The sequence below is a fragment of the Plutella xylostella genome, chromosome 18 (assembly GCF_932276165.1).
Source record: "Plutella xylostella chromosome 18, ilPluXylo3.1, whole genome shotgun sequence".
In the NCBI taxonomy this organism is placed as follows: Eukaryota; Metazoa; Arthropoda; class Insecta; order Lepidoptera; family Plutellidae; genus Plutella; species Plutella xylostella.
This window is the reverse complement of record NC_063998.1, coordinates 10,396,834-10,415,125: the sequence shown is the minus strand read 5'-3', so window position 1 is coordinate 10,415,125 and position 18,292 is coordinate 10,396,834. Positions and strand designations below refer to the sequence as shown.

The 18,292-nt window shown below is 37.5% G+C and overlaps 1 protein-coding gene and 2 non-coding genes across 3 annotated transcripts in view; all 3 read right to left on the bottom strand.

Annotated features, from left to right (window-relative positions):
* Window positions 1–7,719, bottom strand: part of LOC105380852 (dopamine D2-like receptor) — a 164,492-nt gene extending 156,773 nt beyond the window's left edge. Inside the window, exon 1 of the mRNA XM_048627449.1 lies at window positions 7,065–7,719. Coding sequence (XP_048483406.1) covers window positions 7,065–7,634 — 570 coding nt within the window. The 5' untranslated portion in view covers window positions 7,635–7,719. The remainder of the gene's footprint in view (window positions 1–7,064) is intronic.
* Window positions 1,395–1,466, bottom strand: Trnap-agg. The gene has a single exon. It is a non-coding gene; the product is annotated as a tRNA-Pro (tRNA).
* A 10,082-nt stretch (window positions 7,720–17,801) lies between the features above and the next one.
* Window positions 17,802–17,873, bottom strand: Trnap-agg. Its single transcript has one exon. It is a non-coding gene; the product is annotated as a tRNA-Pro (tRNA).
* Window positions 17,874–18,292: the final 419 nt, after the last annotated feature.

Sequence of the window (18,292 nt, the reverse complement as noted above, 5' to 3'; positions counted from 1 at the left end):
GGAGTTACCACCACCGAAAATTAGCCATTAACAATCCTTAGGCATCGTCGCTCGCTTATCAAATCGGGCGTTACTTGTATGAATCTGATAGATGTTTGAGAGTCGAGCGACGCTGCTTATGGATTGTTAATTGCTAATTTATTTATTTATTTTAACACTTTATTGTACACAGAAATATAGATACATAACAATTGAAAAACACAGTGAAAGCATACAATGGCTAATGTGACTTGCCCACACGGTGCCGATACATGGACGATGACCAACGAAACTGTGCACCGAATCAGAGTTCCACAAAGAGCTATAGAGCGAGCCATGTTAAGTATTTCGCTTAGACGTATTCCCAACGTAGTGATCCGTCAAAAGAGGAAAGTTTTCAACGTCGGTATGCGGGTCCCCGAACTGAAATGGGAGTGGTAGGAAACTTGGCTCGTGGGGGACGGAAGGTGGAAAAATGCGGTGACAGAATAGTGGCCAAGAGACGGAACAAAAACAGTTTGAATCCTTTCTGCCAAATAAAATTTGAACTGTTTTATTAAAAACGTATATTCTATGAAACAACTCAGACAGTTTGAGTCCTTTCTGCTAAATACAAATTGACTTCTTTCAATCAATAAGTATTTCGTTAAAACGACTCAAGACGGTTTGAGTCCTTTCTGCTAAATACAAATTGTCTTTTTTCAATGAATAAGTATTCCTCTAAAACGACTCAGACGGGTTGAGTCCTTTCTGCTAAATACAAATTGTCTTTTTTTAATGAATACGTATTTCTCTAAAACGACTCAGAGCGCTTGAGTCTTTTATGAAAAACTAAATTTTTCATGGTTTGATAGGAAATGCGTTTCTGTAAAAGGACTCAAACAGTTTGAGTCCTTTATGTGAAACTAAAAAATGTGTGTTTCATACAATGTGGGTTGGTCCCCCACATCAAAAAAGTATGTTGTAGTTGGTTTTTTACTGTGTTTGTTTTCTTGACAGGTAGACCCTACATTAAATAGCATGTTCTAGTATATAACTCAATTTTGACAAAGTTGTGGATTGAGGCCTTTCTGCGTAACTACGTCCAATTGAGTAACTATATTTCACATAGATTAAATATACTTACCTAATTAAACATCCTAAATTAAAAGATAAAAATTATTTTTTAAATTCTATATAAGGAACAAATAACTAAGACCCACTAGTTACGCTTTATTACTCGTGAATTCAAAGTGAAAAGTTACGTCTTTTACTTGAAATAAAACTAAATGTTGAGAACTTTAAGTTAACTCTAATTTTAACAATGGGAGACGCCTGATTGTGTCAAAGTTTAATACTTGTTGAAACTTTTAAGTAACTTAATTTTCATTGTATTTTAAATTATAATTTCTGTAATAAAATGTAAAAAGTCTATTGGGCTCGTCCGGGATTTGAACCCGGGACCTCTCGCACCCTAAGCGAAAATCATACCCCTAGACCAACGAGCCAACTGACAAATACATGAAATATAATCAACAGACTGCTTTAAAAAGTGAAAGGTAGCGCTTACGCCAAATCTGGTTCACCTAGAAGTACCAAAATGGCCTTTAAAAACCAGTGCATAAGACTGCGGTCTCAACAATTACTTATGCAATCATGATAATTCAGAATGATAAGATATAAAATTATTGTCCAATTTAAAACACACACACACACACACTCACGCCTTGTACTAATGTACTCCCTTGCGGGGTAGGCAGAGGTGCATTGCTGCACCCACTTTTCGCCAGAGTGTTATGTTAGTCCCAATGTAATAGGGGGCGGGCCAATTGTTGTTATATTGTGTTGTCCAATTTATTGTATGATATTTTTTTTAACACTCGCATAATAGCTACAGTTAGACCAAATCAGACACTTCATAATTATACCCGTCCGTCCATGTCTACCGGAGTTACCCTATCCACTTATGTGCCTATATTATATACCTACGTGGTTATCCAAAACACCAAGATTCTTTGACATTTGAATATTTTCTTATTATGTGCAAGTACCTACAAGGTCTCATAAAAACGTCATTAAAATATGATATCTAGTGAACATCTCTCATGCTGGGTACGAAAATAATGATTTTGGTTGTTATCGTTACATTAAACCAACGTGAAAACAATATCTTTGAGAGATATTATGAAAAAATAATGACCTCCTGAAATGGGATTCAGAACATTTAGAACAGGGTTTATTCTATAAATTCACTCTACGACTTTTATGATAAAACCCCTCTTTTTGTCGGGGATCCATGTTGGTCATGTGACATTTTTATGTAGAGTAAAATATTTTTAAATCCGAAAAAACGAAGAGCAAAAGTTTTAATCATCGGACAGTATCACTTTATTCTATTCTATTCTCTGTGGGGGTGTCAGTACCTGCATCTGGCTCTCTCGAGTGGAACCTTTGTGCATATCCCCAAGGTCTAAGCTGCCTTCCTAAGCTTGGACCATTTCCCACCACGCTGGTCCACTGCGGGTTGGTGGGTTCACATCACATATCTAGATGTGCTAAATCTAGATATGCAGGTTTCCTCGCGATGTTTTCCTTCACCGTTAGAGCGATGGTATACATTGTACTTAAATTCAGAAAAGAACTCATTGGTACATGTCAGCGCCGGGATTCGAACCCGCATCTCTGGCGTGAGAAGCGGGCGCTTACCCGACTATCACTTTTGCAACACCCTTCATATTTCAGTGTAACGTCGACACTTCCGACATGTAATTAATTAGGAGCATCTCGAGTATAATACCAATAAACTTTATCTTACAGAGTGCGATAATTTTATCACATTTACTTTATGGGAGCGAAATTAATGTAAGCCCTACATGATTTACCACAGTATTTTATTAGCTGAAACTGGTTTTCATTTAAGATTAAAAACCTACATGTAGGACGTCCTAGGCGAAAGTATGTCGACCAGATAGGCGACATACTCAAGAAGAGCCAAATTAGGATTTTCTTAAACCGACGTGCGAGTATGAAGAGACTAATGAATGTGGAGGAAGCGAAAGAAGTATGTCTGGATCGTGGCACGTTGAGATCCATAGTCTCTGCCTACCCCTCTGGGAGACAGGCGTGAGCATATGTATGTATGTACCTACATGTGTTAAAACTATTTACTCTCTGGTACAACCAAAGTCGATTGCCACGGAATTATTACTTCTTTTGCAACGCCATAGACTCTATAGTCGCATATAGTTAGCCCGTGTTTTTTTCACCTACCTCTATAATGCTTGTTTTTGTGTACAAAAAATAAGTCCTAAACTAAAACAAGCCTACACTTGCCTCTTTTATCCCGACTACAGCGAAGAAAAATGGTTATGTAGGTATGTGTTCTATAGGTTCATTACATCAATCCTACTTATTATCTGACATTGGCAGCGAATCTGAAAGGACCAATAAAAAAAATTGTCTTTGTAAAATTAGAAAAAAAATAAAAAAAAATACACGCCTTGTACTAATGTACTCCCTTGCGGGGTAGGCAGAGGTGCATTGCTGCACCCACTTTTCGCCAGAGTGTTATGTTAGTCCCAATGTAATAGGGGGCGGAACTATTGCCATTTTACGGGCACATCCAAGACCCGAGAACAAATATCTGTGTTTAAACAAATATCTGCCCCAGTCGGGAATCGAACCCGGGATCATCGGTTCAGTAGTCACGGTCACTAACCACTACGCCATTCGGTCGTGTAAAATTAGCTTAGCTTCTTAAAGTTATTATTTTATTTTCAAATTTAGGTTTTGACATTGCCAAAAATAATATAACTCAATACGCCACCACTGCAGTATTTTTCGTTAAACGAGGATTTAACATATTAATATTGCGTAATTTTCTATATCAGGCTTATTCAAAGCAAAAGTTTCTCCAATAAAATACGATTTATACCTCAAAACCTGACACTGGCAGGCTCACAGTCCCACGAAGCCATTCAGTGTATTTCTTTGCTCAGTTCATTGATCGTATTATTTACGGTACATAGATTTTAAGTACAGACTAAATTATTTCTATTTTATTGACAACTATTTTTACCGCTCCAGTGGATCGGTAAAAATATGAAACGTAAGATCATCAGACAAATAACTCTTAACAAAAATACATACTTACATTACATACATAGGTAGTTGTTCTATCATTTCTACAGTCTAGTTCAAGTACATAAGCCTCTCCCAAGCACCGCCACAACAGATCATGTAAATTATTATATTGTTAAACTTGTATTTTGGTAAAGGTTACGTTCTATATTTTTCATAATTATTTAATTACCATAAAAACCCGAATTACTCCATTGCCTGCATTATCTTAAATAAACACACATGCAGGTCACAATTAGACCAAATAAACACGACTAAATACTTAGAAACTCGCTAACTTCACTTCACAGCCGTCGGTTCACGCCAGTTAGTTCTAGATCTAGGTCCTAGAGCATTCCAGTCTAGAAGCTAGACTTAAGCTGCGGCTAAGCACCGAGCCGTGGTTACTGCTAAAGTCGGTTTAGTGTGCCTGTGACGTTTCCAGCTCAAGAGGGTTACTCCAGTATAACAGACATGGAACAAAAGGAGAACTGTCATGCAATCGGAACGTTTAATCCAACGAGACAAAGTCGTGGTTGGCGCAGCAACGTTCTCAACTTAGGGTGGGTTGCACCATTTAACTATTACAAACGTCAAATCCCTTGACGAGAGAGATCAATTTTCAAGAGATTTGACGTTTGTAATATTTAAAGTTAAATGGTGCAACCCACCCTTAGTTTTTCGTAAGCAAGGGTGACCCCTGACAAGTTTTGGTAAATATTCCGTTTGTTTAAAGAAGCATAATTGCGTCGCTCCATTTGTGCTTTGTGTGCGACACATAGTTTGAGCTCTCAGCTTGCAGTGGTCGTGCCGAAACAACAAGCTGGTTGCGACAAAACTATTTAAACTGTTTTGTCGCAGTCACAGGGGACCGGCAGGCGACAGCCAGAGTCCGGTCAAAGCAATAATTGCGTTAAGACCTGGGGGCTTATCGCGAAGTCAAAACGAAATAACATTTGCGAAATAACAGAGGAATAGGCATTATATAGGCATGTAAAAAATACAGTCATTAACTGAGCGGTGGTAGCTCAGTCGGGTAAGCGCCCGCTTCTTACGCCAGAGATGCGGATTCGAATCCCGGCGCTGACATGTACCAATGAGTTGTTTTAACTTAAGAACCACGTGAGGAAACCTGCATATCTAGATTTAGCACATCTAGATATGTGAACCCACCAACCCGCAGTGGACCAGCGTGGTGGGAAATGGTCCAAGCTTAGGAAGGCAGTTTAGACCTTGGGGATATGCACAAAGGTTCCTCTCGAGAGAGCCAGGTGCAATTAGTACACCCCCACAGAGAATAGAATAGAATACATTAACTGAATTGTAAGAGACCCGGGTCCCGAAAGCTTATAATATAATTATATGAATTGGTATCTACACAACCTTGCATCTACTTTAATACCTATTAACCTTGATTATACTTAGTTACTCGTATATTTAAATTAAGTAGATTTCAGATTCCTGCGGCAAGTTTCGCAGCATTATTTACCAACTAACTGCAAGTTTGCTGCTACAGGCCAAGTTCCGTGGCTTCTTGTGTCGCACGAGAGTGGCCGTGACCACTGCAAGTAAAGCCATCACGGGGACTTATTCATGAGTTTAAAGATGGTAATCATCGCGATTAAACGATAAACCTGGACTGTGTTTTAAAGTTTATTTTTTCTGCATTCCAAATAGACTTTTCTAAATTAACTTTTCTTTAAATCCGAGAGTAACTTTATGCATTTTAAAGACTACTCGAGCTGTAATAATGTAACTCTTGCATGAACAATATTAGTGACGTAAAGTTACCTATGATTTGTACACGATATTATTATTATTATTATTTAACTCTTTATTGCACAAATATTACTAATAAAAGTACAAAGGGTGGACTTAATGCTAAGAGCATTTTCTGCCAGTCAACCCGCAGGAGGTACAGAGATAAAAAGTACGGGTGTGCAAAAACGGAAAAAAAAAAAGATCAGTATGATTGTGAAGTGCCTAAATAAAAATAATACCTAACCCTAAAACTAAGTAAATAAATATATATGACCCTATACCTAGTAATACTAAAATACTACCTATACAAAATATATATATATAAATATAAATATATACATATAAATATACATATATATATTAAATATATAAAAACAGGGGGTACAAGAAAAACTGCCTAATTAATCTGTCCCAACTTGCTGAGGTAGTGAGCACGAACCATAGACTTGAAGAGCGGTCGAGAAGGGGCTTTCCTGATTGACTCAGGGAGATCATTCCACAGACGGACTGCCGTGACGGAGAAAGAATTAAGCATGAAACCAGACCGATGTAAGGGTAAAGATAGTAAAAGGTTATGAGAAGAGCGGAGGTGCCTGTTATGGGTATCGGAAAGAAAGTTAAACATTGATTTTAAGTAAGAAGGAGAATTTGGTTCATGAAGGATCGAAAAGAGAAGACAAAGAATTCGTAAATTCCGTCTATCCCGAATAGGGAGCCATTTTAGTTTGGCGCGGTAACCTGACACATGATCGTATTTACGGAGACCGAAAATGAAACGTATGCAGGTGTTCTGCAAACGTTCCAGCTTATTAAGAAGTGCTTCAGTCAGGTCCAAGTAACACACGTCAGCGTAATCTAAAATGGGCAAGAGCAGAGACATTGCCAATGAACGTTTGGTCTGGAAAGGAAGAAAGTTTTTAAGTGGAAGAAGAGAATGCAGAGAAGCAAAAATCCGACGAGACACGCTGTTGACCTGTGGCACCCAACTTAAATTTTCGTCAATGGTCACTCCGAGGTCTTTGACTGTTGATGAAAAAGGTATGTTGCATCCGTCGAACACCAGAGGGGCTGAATTAAGAGAGATATAAAAGTGAAGGCTACTTAAGTAGGGCATACACACTACGGTTTACCGGAAAGGTCTGCTTGTGCAGATATGCCTCACAATTAAACCTCTCCGTTGGAGTATATACGCCATAGAACATAAGAAACAAAACACTACGACTCACCAGATAGTAGACTCCGAAGGGCATCACGACGACAGCTACTAGCAGGTCAGCGACCGCCAGACTCACGATGAAGTAATTGGTGACAGTCTGCAGGGTCCGCTCCTTCACCACACTCATGATCACCAGCACATTCCCGAACAACGTGAAAAACGGAAATATCAGCAGCAACAAAGCCCAGAAGTTCGACTCCGGGATCTCGTCCCGGAAACAACTGGAGTTGAACGTTCCGTTCATGGAACAGTTCAGGTTGTCGAACAAATCTGTGGACACGTTGACCGACGGGTCTACGAATGTGTCGACGCTGGTGTTGCCGTAAAAGTAGTCACTGAAGTCTTCTACTAACATCATGAAGTGACTGTGGTTTGTGTCGTTTTTGGATGCGTCTAGTTTTGAGGTTGGGGCGTCTCGTCGTTTAATTGTTTGGTTTGGATCGGGGGGTCGTTTGGATTGGTAAAAGTATGTGACGTTGCTATGGACTAGGTGGATTATATTGTTGGGGACATTGGTTGCGTTATCCATGGCTGGATGGAGGTTATAGGGACGGTTGCTGCTATGTGACATTGACGCCATTTTTGTACATTTTCCTCTCGCTAACAGACATTTTTGACTACGGTTGGTTTTATGCTATGAATTTTGTGATTTTTGGTTTGTTTCACCCCGCATCTTGCACTTATATTTTTATCTGAAACAAAGATAGAGAAACATTTTAGTATTATTATCACTTTGAAAACGTTACTTAAATTAGTATCTATTCAGGATTTATTTATGAATCATGAACCCAAATTGTTATCGTGAATTGACTTAACACCTTAATAGATCTTATGGTTTTGAAGTCATCTGCAAACAGATAGGCGTCGGAGTGTTTAAAGCAACTTTCTAAGGGCTGATTTTTCAATAGTCCGATAAATGTTATCTGAGGAATAAAATTGTTGCTGTCACTGTCCTATATACAAACAATATGACGCGACAGCATCATAATTATTCCGCAGATAACTTTTATCTAACTATTGAAAAATCAGCCCTAAATCTTTAATGAAAATTACGGTCAGCAGTGGGCCAAGATGTGAACACTGTATATCTACTTACAGTTACGTTTCACCTCAGTACAAAAACATTTATTTTCTTAACGTATCGTTAACTTGTGTTGTTTTTCTCGCTGGATGTTTGGAAATAATCGAGGAGCTTGGATGTGTTCACCTGTATCCCCCGGAGAGCCGTTTAGATCTTGATAGCCGACATTAGAAGAGGTGTTTATTGCAAAGTAAAAAGAGATAATCTATTGTGCGAGAAAGAAGTGAAGTAAAAACAGCTATTCGAATAAAGAATGCCGAAAATTTAGAGTGTTTTTAAAAAACGTGCTAAATACATCACATTACACATAATATTATGCAAGTGATTAATATTTTCGTGTCCCGTGCAAACATATTATATACAAATTCAATAAATTTCATAGTTACTAAATAATAAAAAATGACACTTTTAAATATCAGGAAATGCATCTAGATAATCATCCCACAGAACTTAATTAAATACGAAAATAATATATGTTCAAAAATCCCCATTTAAGACCCTGTTTCGTAAAAGAACAAAATTTTCCGGCACACTTATGCCCCATTAATTAAAATTACAGCCACCGACCGGACAGATAACTGGAACTGAGAAGTCAATTTGCTTTCAACTTTTTAATTTGAATTTGAAGTGATATCATTAATTACCAGTGTGGTTGTTTGTATTTCAGAGTGTTCCAGGGGCCCTGTCGCGAAGTCAAAACAAAAATAGCATTTATACAAAGTAATGTCAATTATAAAAAACCTAAAATCAATGTCAATACCAGTTTGAGATAGGCTTGATTACTTATTATAAATAAATAAATAAATATGTGGGGACATCTCACACACGGCCATCCGAACCCACGGCCCTTAGCTTCGAAAGCAGCTTCACTACCGCCTTAGCTACGGTGCCGTCATTATATTATAGACTAGTCATAGTTCAATGCCAGACAAAAGCCTTCTTGGAACGCCGCAAAACCTAGTCCTACCAACCTCAAAAACCTTGTAAACCAATCCTCAACCTCATCCAGCCACTACCGGTCTCCTGTTTTAAAATGTCAGTCCAGTGGGCTGAAGAGCATAGACCACCAGACTATTGTAAAAATAGTTCATAAAAAATAGGCACTGGTTTTGATTTTTCAGGAGATGTTGGCGAAAAAATCACAATATAAACTATGGGATGAAATAAACTATGCCTACACTCAAAGATAGTTACGCAGTTAGCAGCCTTACACCTGCAGACATAAGGGATGTTTCTGTCTGGGCATGAAAGCGACTGCTCTAGAGGCATAGACAATAAATTTCCGCTTCCTATCGATTAATCTCTCTTCGATGTTGAGCTACGAGTGTAAATCATAGGTTCTCTGTGTCACCGTTCGCAAAACTATGCATTCGCAATGCATTTTTTCCATTTCTCTGCAAGTTTGTTTACCTTGTTTTTGACGTGTGAAAAGAGAGGTGGTGTTTTAATTATAACGAGTCTGTGTATCTGTCTGTGGTAGCGCAGATTCCCAACGCCTTAACCGACTTTTGTTTAGTTTTTTAAAATGTATTTATCGAGTTTTCTTTGAACCCTTCACGCTGCTTTAATCCAGTAATAATTAAGTATAACCTACCGTACATTAATTTCCATTCTTCGTATATACCTATTACTTAAATCATATAGCTACCAAGAGTAACAAGTAGTACTGAGTTTAGCGTGTACTTTCCAACTATCAATAACTATGTTCCCTCGATACACCTTAGTTTTCGAAGCGATGAATTTCATATGTTTTAGTTACGAGACATTTATCTTGATACAGAATCTTGACACTCCCAGTGGAGCCTAAAGGTCGACGGGATGATTGAATTGGTATTTAATCAACATCCACCATCAAAATTGGATTATCTGCTGAACTGATACTGATTAAATGTGTCATCTTTCTCAAAATAATGAGTGCTGTTCATTTTATATGTATAGGATACGAGGTTCACAAAGACATACAAGTTAAAGAAACACATAAGTTTAGTTGAAAGCCTACTTTTTCTGTGTTAAGTGTAATTATGGTAAAATTAGAGGATGGAATAAAATTATAGTAGGTATATGGTTACATAAATTACTTATATTGATAAACTTTAATTTTAAGGTAATTTTTAGTTTTCTCAATTTAGTATTATATGTTTAACTTTGTTTACTTTTAAAATTTATTGTTATACCATAGGTACCCATCTATTATACGTATCATTTCAAAATACAAACATAATAATATTACGTACTTACATTATTTTTTAAATAAATAAATAATAACACGAGATAAAAACACGGTAGGTAATGTAATACAGGTAAATATAACAATGTAACTGAATCTGTTGTAATTTCATACAAGCGGAGCACAAGGTATCAGAATTCATGAAAAAAGCTCCCTATAAGACCCTTAAGTAATCAAACTTATGAGGCTTTTAGCGAAAAAGTTATCTTAATTTGCCCTTATAAAAATGCAAAGTGCTTGGCGTTTTTATCGCATTTCTAATGTAAGAAAAAAGAAGGTATTTGAAAGTCAATGAGACAATCGCTATCAAATGTCGACGAATAAAAAGAACTAATTATCTTTTTATTGGTCATTTACAACGGGACAGTTAAATCTAGGTAATGTTGTTTAAGACGAAGTATTTTTTTATAAATTTTCCGTTTTAAGATTTAGTTACTACATAACTATACAATGGTGTATTGGACTGATACTTTATTGGGTTTCTTTGTTAGCTTCTAACGGTCTTATTCATAAAAAAACCTTAAAGTAGGTTTACTGAGCTCAATAGCTACGGAACACTTTAAGCCTATTTGAGGTTTCATAAAAATCTCTATTCATAATCGTTCCGTAAACCTTCAATAACTATAGTGATGCTAATAGATTTCACAGACCAAACATTTTGACATTTATGCTATTAAGTTGCCGGTCTGACGAAACCATAAACAAAAATAGCGAAAACTTTCATTCATTTATCAATCTCTATTATCTAATGTTAGCCACGGCGCGGCACTTAAAAAAGTTTACGTTGGCTAAAAGGCGCAGTGGCCAAGCCAAAACCAACAAAAAAAAATATTAAATTTTTACGTTACCATGGCAACTTATTTTCAGCAAATATTACAGTGTCACAAACTTATCTGTTCCGGTGAGAGCTTACGTAAATGTCTAATATTTCGTCATTCCATAAGATTTTAAGTTTGCCCGTAGTGGTAAATCGTCCTTGCGGTTTAAATAAACCCATGTAATCTATATAAATATATAATTCAATAGTAAGTATTGAGATATGGATCAATTTAGTTCGCTCTCACCGGAACAGATAAGTTTGTCACTCTATAACTCACAACAAATGTCAAATCGTCAATAAAGCAGAACAGCTGTTGACCGGCCGCCATATTTTTGTACAAGAGGAGGTTTACGGAAGGTGTATAGTAGGGTCCAGCCAACTTTAGCATATCAAGGTTTTACGAATCAGTTGGAGAGTTCTTTAGCGCTATTGATCGTTTATGAATAAAGTTTTTTTGACATTTGCTTATAGCAGGCCTATAGGTCTCCCGTAACTTTTTATGAATAAGACCGTAATACTTCAACTATACATAAAATATAGTTACGATTTTTCGAAATTTGTGGAACAAACTTGTTACAATGGCAATGTAGGTATCCCATGAGTCATGAGTCACCCCCTTTAGCCTTACCATATACCACTTTTAGAATATAATCCTGTATATTGAATTTGAATTTATGTTCAAACCAAAACGGCTCAAAAGGAGCCTTATAATATATAATATATAACTTTCTTTCGTTTGATCTATTGGATACTTTCATAAACGCCCGTATTATGTATGCGACTGTAAAATGTAATCAGTTTGTGTGAGCATTTTACTCTCCTTTTTTGATTTTATTCAGCTGTAATTGGTTTTCAGGTTACGATCAAATATTAAATTCGGTTGTTTGTTTTGTATGTGTACACTGAGCCATCGGGACTCAATGGAAATGTTTTTTACACAACATAACACAGGTACCTATGTACCTATACATAATATACATAGCACTCATAGAGTAAAGTGAACGCGACCAAATTGTGAGTAGTACTCACGTACACAGGGTTCTACAATCATGAACATTGATCCTGAACAGTGATCACGTATAAACGCTTCAGTATAATTATCTCTTAACTTTTTTTTAAGTAAAAAAGAAAGGATGATAGTGTAATGGATGTTCTTGTTCTATTCTATTCTATTCTATTCTCATAGGGGGTGAAGTTCCTGTACGTGGCTCTCTCGAGTGGAACCTTTGTACATATCCCCTTGGTTTCAGCTCAGCCAGCCTAGCTCCCGGGTAAACTGGAGTAGCAGGCCTGGGTGTTGTAATAGCTGAGGTAGGCGCTCTGTTGGTCCAAGAATAGATAATCTTGTTTCTGTAGTAGGTGGACAAGCTAACAGAATATGTTCAACCGTCTCATCTACTTCCTTACATGTCCTACATAAGGGACTAGTTGAGTTACCTATGGTGGTTCTACCTTTTTTGGCATAAGATTTATTTGCCTAATCTCGTATTGCATAGTAACGTTTGGTCAAAGTCTCGTTACGCCGAAAATCGTATGGCATAAATCTCGTTTAGTAAAAAGTTATTTCGCATAACATTGTTTAGCCTAATAATGGTATGGCCAAATCTTGAATAGCCTAATAATGCTATGGCATAGGTTTATTAGGTTTATACAAAGTAATAATATTCGTTTGGCTTTAACTTTGACGGAGCGTCTCCCTACATAGCGCAAACTGGTGCCTTGTATTGTTTCCGCTGATTGGAAAACGCTCCGCTCCGCTTCGCTGCGCTCCGCTTTGGTTTTGATGAACATGTGCACCTAACACGCTCCTCCTCGCTTTGCTCGTCGTCGCACCTATTTTTAGGTTTCGATCTCATGGGGTTTGTAATAATTATATTGGTCGTTAACTTTCGATTTTTTGATGATACAATATCGTGATTTTCGGGATGTAGGAGAAAAATACCACAATTTGTACATTTACTACATACTTAATATATTATTTATTAAGATAACATTACGAGAAACAAGATTATACATAGGTATAGACGAACATAAATTTGAGCAAACGAAACTTAGGTGTTTAAAGATTGTGCCTAAAGAGTTTTAGACGAAACGAGCCTTATGCCACATAAGTCTTGGCAAAGTGATGGTTCGGCCAAAAAAGTTTAGACCATACGAGTTATGCGAAATGAGTTTTGGTCAATAAAGTTTATTCACGCAACAATGTCCTGTTATTAGTCCTACCATTAATGATATATTACTACGGGACAGGTTGAGTAAGTAGCGTGTAAGTTTGTGGTTGTGTGATACAATAAACGCTTTAGTTTGTCTGCAATCTACACGATTTTTCCACTCCTGATTGTGTTCAGATAGTGTTTTATCGGTGAGACATTGCCTTATTGCCTTTGATGACAGACTAATAAATGGTTCTGGCCCTATTGGTAGGGTATTTTATCCCATTCTTGCTAGTCGGTCAGCCTCGCAATTTCCTATGTTGTCGTTATGACTTTTAATCCACTGTACTGTTACATTATTTGAAATGCTTAGGTTTTCCAGTGTTCTGTGACATTCTAAAATTAATTTAGATTTTGTTACAGTTCTGCCTAAGGCACCTAAAATAGCCATACTGTCTGTGTAGAAGCAGATATTGCTATTTTTTGTGTCTTTTATTTGTGTAGCTCCGTCAAGTAGGCTGGCAGCTTCTGCCTGAAAAACAGTAGCTTTGTTCCCGAAGCTGACAGAGTATTGTAAATTAAGTTCCGGGCAGAAGACACCTCCACCGCTGCCCTTCTTGTTCTTGGCTCCGTCAATGTAGATATTGATGTCGTAATTGTTTTCGTCTGATGTGCCACACTGATCTCGCTGGATAGTGTAGCTTCTGTTGAAGATAAACGTCTTTATAGTAGTGTCGCTGCATTCAGTGGACCCGGGAGCCGACAACTTGGCAATGTCAAGTATGCGACTGTGTCCCTGTGCAGTAGTATTAGTTGACCATAGTCCCATGTTACTTAGCCTTATCGCCGCCGCTTTAGCTTCCTGCTTGATGATAATATCGAGTGGTGGAAGTCCTAGAATTATTTCTAGGGCGGCTGTTGGGGTTGACTTCATACATCCGGTGATTGAAACGCATGCAAGCCTTTGAAACTGTCGTAGTTTGTTTTTCACAGTAATGAGGTTCGATCTTTGCCACCAAACCACTGCTCCATATGTTATTATAGGTCTGACCACCGCTGTGTACAACCATTTACACAGCTTTGGCTTGAGTCCCCATTTGGATCCAACAAGTTTCCTAGTTTGGTATAGGGATATTGTTGCTTTACTTAGGGTTTTCTCCACATGTTTAGACCAGCTTAGGCGGTGGTCTAGCCATATGCCAAGATACTTTACCTCATTTGTTAACTTTAAGGTTGTATTAAAAAGTTTAGGTAGCTTTAAATTACCTATCTTAGTCTTTTTGGTAAATAGAACCATTTCCATTTTGGTTGGGTTCACTGACAATTCATGTTTGTGACACCATTCCTCTATCATGTTCAGTGCAAGTTGCATCCTTTCACATAAGGTATTTACAAACAGACCGCCAATGAGAATTGTAACGTCATCGGCGTAGGCTATTGTTGTAAAACCTTTATTATTTAGATCGCAAAGTAGATCATTCACAACTAAAACCCACAGCAATGGAGATAACACTCCACCCTGCGGACATCCCTTTGCTACTTTGCATCTTATTGTATTTGTTGAAGTAAAAGATACTGTTCTTGATTTAAGCATATTTGTTATCCAGGCACTGATGACCGGGTCTACATCATGATTTTTAAGATTATTACTTATGCTATTGAACATAGTTTTATCAAAAGCTCCTTCAATATCGATAAAAACTGCAAGGCAGGATTGTTGTAACAATATTGAATTTTCAATTTTGCTTACCACTGCGTGTAAGGCCGACTCTGTTGACTTACCCGGTTGGTATGCATGTTGGTTAGGATGGACAGGTTTCACGGAAAGTGCACCGTCACGTATATATCTGTCACACAGTCGTTCTAAAGTTTTTAGAAGAAATGATGACAGACTAATGGGTCTATAGGCTTTCGGAGAGGTGTAGTTATTTTTACCCGCTTTAGGCAAAAATACTACTTTCACCTCCCTCCATCCCTTAGGTATATATATATTATACCCGAGGGCTATACAGGCTCTGAAGATACCTACTATCCGTGGTGAGATAATATCTACCTCCCACTGTAGGAGAGCCGGCACTATACCGTCTGCTCCCGGCGATTTGAAGGGAAGGAAAGAGGTGATAGCCCATCTTACTTTTTCTTCATTTATTACGGCGGCCGCAATAGATTCAGCGTAACTAGAAGAATTAATTATTGGTGACAGCTGATCTTGATCACACGACTCTTCTGCTAGCATTTCACAGCCAGGGAAGTGCGTGAGCAACAGGAGGCTGTTCCTTTCGGTTTCGTTTTTTATGTAGGTACCATCTGGTTTTTTTAATGAATCTAGCTGATTTTGAGAGTCATTTGACATGCATTTTTTTACCCTCGCAGCTTTAGTTTCACTTTGAATTGACCCACAAAAATTCCTCCAGGATTCCCTAGTTTTTGCTCTAGTCTCTTTTTTGAATTTATTTCTTGCTAATTGAAACGCTTTCCAATCTTCCACTTTTTTCGTATTTTTGGCGCGATTGAAAAGTTTTCTTACATTTGTTCTCATTTTCTCCAGTGAATTGCACCACCACTTGCGAGGTGACGCACTCACGGTCACTAAAGGACATGATTCTTCGTAGCTTTTAACGATAATGTTAGTAAATTCGTCAACAGCTTCGTCTATCAACTTATAGGGTGTTTAAGTTATCATACGGCTGAGTGTCGCTCAGTCCCTTAAGTAAACGATCGTGAAACTCGACTCTGTTTGTTTTCCTCGGATTTCTATATTGCCTAGGTTTGGGTGTTATAGAGGTTAGCTTAAAAGATATCCATCTGTGATCCGCACAGGACACGTCTGGAAGCACCCTCCAGCCTACCACCATGTCCCTCGATGTTCTTGTTCATTCATTTATTTATTTATACTTTTATTGCACAATATACAGAAGTAAATATGTACAATGAGGTGGACTTAATGCTAGAAGCATTTTCTACCAGTCAACCTGCAGGAGGTACCGGGAGCAAATTGTATGGGAGTGCAAAAAAAAAAAAAAAGAACTTTACACGATTTTAGAGAGAAAAAAAAAACAAATAAGTGCAACAAATAAATATAAAATCCTGCAACAATTTATACTTATGGAGTTTAATAATAGATAATATATAATCCTATATGTCTAATATATATATATATATATATAATACATAAATAATATTATTATATAAACACACAACAATAGAGGTGCAAGAAAAGATGATCTTTCTTCTATCCTATCCTGCTGAGATAATGAGCCCGAACCAGTGATTTAAATACTGCTCGGCTGGGAGCCTTCCTGATAGACTCAGGGAGGTCATTCCACAGTCGGACAGCTCTAACGGAGAAGGAATTAAGCATAAAACCTGAATGATGTAGTGGTAAGGACAACAAAAGATTATGGGAGGAGCGGAGGTGCCTGTTATGCGTATCTGATAGAAAGTTGAACATAGATTTAAGGTAAGAAGGGGAATTAGGTTCAAAGAGGACAGAAAAAAGAAGGCAGAGAATACGCACATTCCTCCTATCTCGAATAGGAAGCCACTTTAGCTTAGCACGATAACTGGACACGTGATCATATTTTCGGAGACCGAAAATAAAACGTATACAGGTGTTCTGCAAGCGTTCCAGTTTATTAAGCAATGCCTCCGTCAGATCCAAGTAGCACACATCAGCATAGTCAAGAATGGGCAAGAGAAGAGAGGTTGCCAGAGAAAGTTTAGTCTTGAAAGGTAGAAAGTTTTTAAGGCGAATAAGAGAATGCATAGAGGCATAGATCCGACGAGACACATTGTCAATTTGTGGCACCCAACTCAAATGATCGTCGATAATCAATCCAAGATCTTTGACCGTGGACGAAAATGGAATACTGCAACCATCGAACACCAATGGCACCGAAGTTAGGTCATGGTTAGACACTAATTGAGAGCTGCCGATGATGATCGCTTGACATTTCGTAGGGTTTACCAAAATACCAAAGCTTTTTGACCACTCAAGGATACGTGTTAGGTCTTCATTAAGTTTATTGATAATCAAAGCCAAGTCATCAGGATGGCCCTGACTGTAAAGTTGCAGATCATCAGCGTACAGATGGTAGGAACTGAGAAGATTAAATGAGACTAAATGATTGAGAATGAGACTTCATTCAAACCATTGGTGCAAGGGAACTGATGCCATTTGGATTAATCATAGGCTACTTTTTATTCCGGCGTTCTTGAGGGTAAAACTTTGAGTGGGCTACCACTATGTTAGAGGGTCTAGTACAGGTTTGATAGTTTGTCGAAAACTATAAATGTTTACGTTTTGTCGCATACTAAGGGGCACCTCTAATGGAAACTATCATGAAAATTTGACGGATAATGTCTGCCGATGACAGGAGAAAACGTAACTTTTCTCGTTTTCATAAATAGCAAAACCCGTACATGAGGCTCTATGACACCTGCGAGTGGAAAATAAAAAGGATATTGGGCTCGTCCGGGATTTGAACCCGGGACCTCTCGCACCCTAAGCGAAAATCATACCCCTAGACCAACGAGCCAACTGAGGTGTTGATTTAATATAATGCAAACAATCGATAAAAAATATAAATATTATTGCCAGCATAGTATTTTATTGCACCTTTAAATTTATGATAGATGATAATGAAATATACTAGAGATAAATAATTGAAGATAAATTTAATAGGTATTATAGCTACGAATTGATAATAAATATGTTAACTATAGGTGATAAATTTTATGAAAGACTTATAATTAAATGTATTTTTGACGAAACATAATAAATTACAAAGTACTTATACTTACCAATTTTTTTACATAACTAGGTAGGTACATAAGTACAATTAATTCATTTTAATTTTATTCTTACCTTCATTCTATCACTCGTCCACTTAAGTAAAGCTTGCCTGGAAGAGATTTTAGCAAAGACGCTGCAATCTTTAAACCTATACGGTGTACG